The 2684-nt window shown below is 37.9% G+C and overlaps 1 protein-coding gene across 1 annotated transcript; it reads left to right on the forward strand.

The window, feature by feature from the left end:
- The first annotated feature begins 359 nt into the window (after positions 1–359).
- On the forward strand, positions 360–2379 carry LOC110777380 (protein FAR-RED IMPAIRED RESPONSE 1-like). The gene is made up of 3 exons (XM_056835328.1): positions 360–885; positions 939–1010; positions 1397–2379. The coding sequence occupies exons 1-3, from the start codon at positions 360–362 to the stop codon at positions 2377–2379; spliced, it is 1581 nt and encodes a 526-aa protein (XP_056691306.1).
- The last annotated feature ends 305 nt before the right edge of the window (positions 2380–2684 follow it).

Raw genomic sequence — 2684 nt, forward strand, 5'->3', positions numbered from 1 at the left:
CCTTTTTCATCCGTCCCAGATTAGTTGTTACACTTCTAAATTAGGAATGACCCCACAATTATTATATTGTCTCTCTCTTCCCACTAAATTTTTTTTGTCCCCACACCCTCTCTCATTCAATTAAAAAAAATACCCCACTAACTCCTATCACATCTACTTTTTTAATAAAATAATAATTGATAACCACACTACTACTTATCGCATTAAACTGTGTGCCCAAGAGAGTGTAGCGACTATTTTGGGACGGAGGGAGTATTACTTCTGTTGTGAGGAGGAGGTTATTCAATGGTGTTGGTGGTGGTTCCAAGATCAGTAACATTCACAGAAGCTTAGCTAAAGAGAGAAATGGTGTAGAAAATATGCCTATAAGTGTGAAGGACTTGAGGAACATAGTGGCGAAGGAAAAGAAACTCAAGATGAGAGGTGGGGATGCGAAAGACATGTTTGATTATTTCGATAAGATGACTGCCGGAAACCAGAATTTTTTCCATCGTTATAGATTAAATTCTAAGAACCGCTTGACTGATGTTATGTGGGTTGATGCAAGGAGTAGAGTAGCCTACCAAGACTTTGGGGATGTAGTATGTTTTGACTCCACATATGTCACAAACAATTATGAGCTTCCATTTTCTAATTTTGTGGGAGTCAATCATCATGGGCAGACTATTTTGCTTGGCTGTGCACTAGTGTCTCATGAAGACACTGAAACATTTGTTTGGTTGTTCAAAACATGGCTCCATTGTATGGGAGGAAAAGCTCCTATTAGTTTTTTGACTAATCAATGTGCAACAATGAGGAGGGCTCTTGAAATAGCTATGCCTATGCCAACCACTAAGCATCGATGGTGCTTGTGGCACATACTTCAGAAATTTGGCAAAAAGTTGGGTAACTATGCAAAATATTCGGAGTTCAAAGGTGTGTTTATGATTGTTTAACAGAAGCAGGGTTTGAGGTGAATTGGACTTCTTCTATAGAGTTATATGGACTTGGTGCAGACGATTGGTTAAGTGGTACGTCTGTCATCCTTTTATCTCATTTAAAGGTGCATTTTATTTCATGTTTTAAATGGTAAAGATAGTAAGTTGGTTATTCTGTGCTAAACACTTATGACTCTCTGATATTATTTAGTTAGATGGTGTTTACAGTTATGTAATCATAAGTAGTGTTCACTGTTGTCAAAATACTTCCATCTATTATGTTATTCGTATACTACTGTTGACTTCATTATAAATATTGTCATGAGATTTATGGATTAAGTAATTGATTTATAAATATTGTCATTTCTGTACCAATACTGTCATTGGTTTATCACACTTTATTCATATTGGTTTTACTTTTTATATTTTTGGAGTTCATTAAAATCTTTTAGGAGTTTGAATATGTTGTATTACTGCAGGCTTGTACGACCAGAGACACATGTGGGTCCCAGCGTACATGAAACACTTGTTTTGGGATGGAATGAAGACCACACAACGTTCTGAGAGTATCAACAACTTTTTTGATAAGTATGTGAAAAGGGACACCCGTTTGTATCAGTTTGCAGAGAGCTACATTGATGCTATGGAACACAGAGTTAATACCGAGAAAGAAGCTGATGCAAACACATCCATTAATATTAGGGATCTGGTAACTGGTTTTCCAGCAGAAAGAGTATTTCAAAAGTTGTACAAAGATGCGAAGTTTTTGGAGGTTCAAGTTCAATGCATGAGAGTATTATATATCCAATGGCCTAGAAGAGTTGAGTTGTCAGAAATTGAAATGGAACACCATTTGGAAGACAGGGTATGGATTTACATAAAGGAAATTAGGAAGGAGATTGTAACCGATAAAAGGAGAACATACACAGTGCGATTGAATATCGAGACCAAACAAGCTTGTTGTGATTGCAAGTTGTTTGAAGCCCATGGAATTATTTGTAGGCATGTGATTAATGTTTTTGACAGAGAGAAAATCACCGAGGTACCGGAGTGGATGATACCTAGGCGTTGGCGCAAGGATATTCATAGGCCGCATACCCGTGTCAAAGTGGCTTACCATGACCCAAGCAAAACTGAAGAAGTATTGCGGTATGACACCCTTTTGGTCAAGTTCGAGTCCATTTGCTTGAAGGCTGCCACCCTCCCCGAATATGTGAAAATTGCAGATGCAACTTTAGATCAGTTGGAAATCCAGCTTGATGAGAATATCAAAGTGAATGCTCAGAATAAGAAGAATGGCCAAGAAGATGAAGGAGAAAACCAGGAACATACTCCTCAGTCAGTGAATAAGGGAGAATGCACCACATCAATGAACAAGGATGGAGAAGAAGTTACTAGTTTGGATAATCTTGTCATGGATGATGACACTCAAATTTTCAGTACACCTGGTGCACAACATTAGTGTCTAACACACCAAGTAGTGTTGGAAATGCACCGTTGAGTATTGGTAGTATTGGTGTTGGTGTTGGTGTTGGTAGTGCACCAAGTAGTATTGGTGTTGGTGTTGGTGTTGGTAGTGCACCAAGTAGTATTGGCCTGCAACGTTTTAGTGTTAATGATAATAGTTTTGTGATGGATCCCATACCTCGACGGTCGAAAACTTCTAAAAGATTGAAGTCCTATATTGAAAATATTAAAAAAAATCGAAGAATACCAAAGACACGGTAGTAGGTCAACAACAAGTTCCAATTGATAATGAGGTTAGTG

The sequence above is a fragment of the Spinacia oleracea genome, chromosome 2, assembly GCF_020520425.1.
Source record: "Spinacia oleracea cultivar Varoflay chromosome 2, BTI_SOV_V1, whole genome shotgun sequence".
Lineage (NCBI taxonomy): Eukaryota > Viridiplantae > Streptophyta > Magnoliopsida > Caryophyllales > Amaranthaceae > Spinacia > Spinacia oleracea.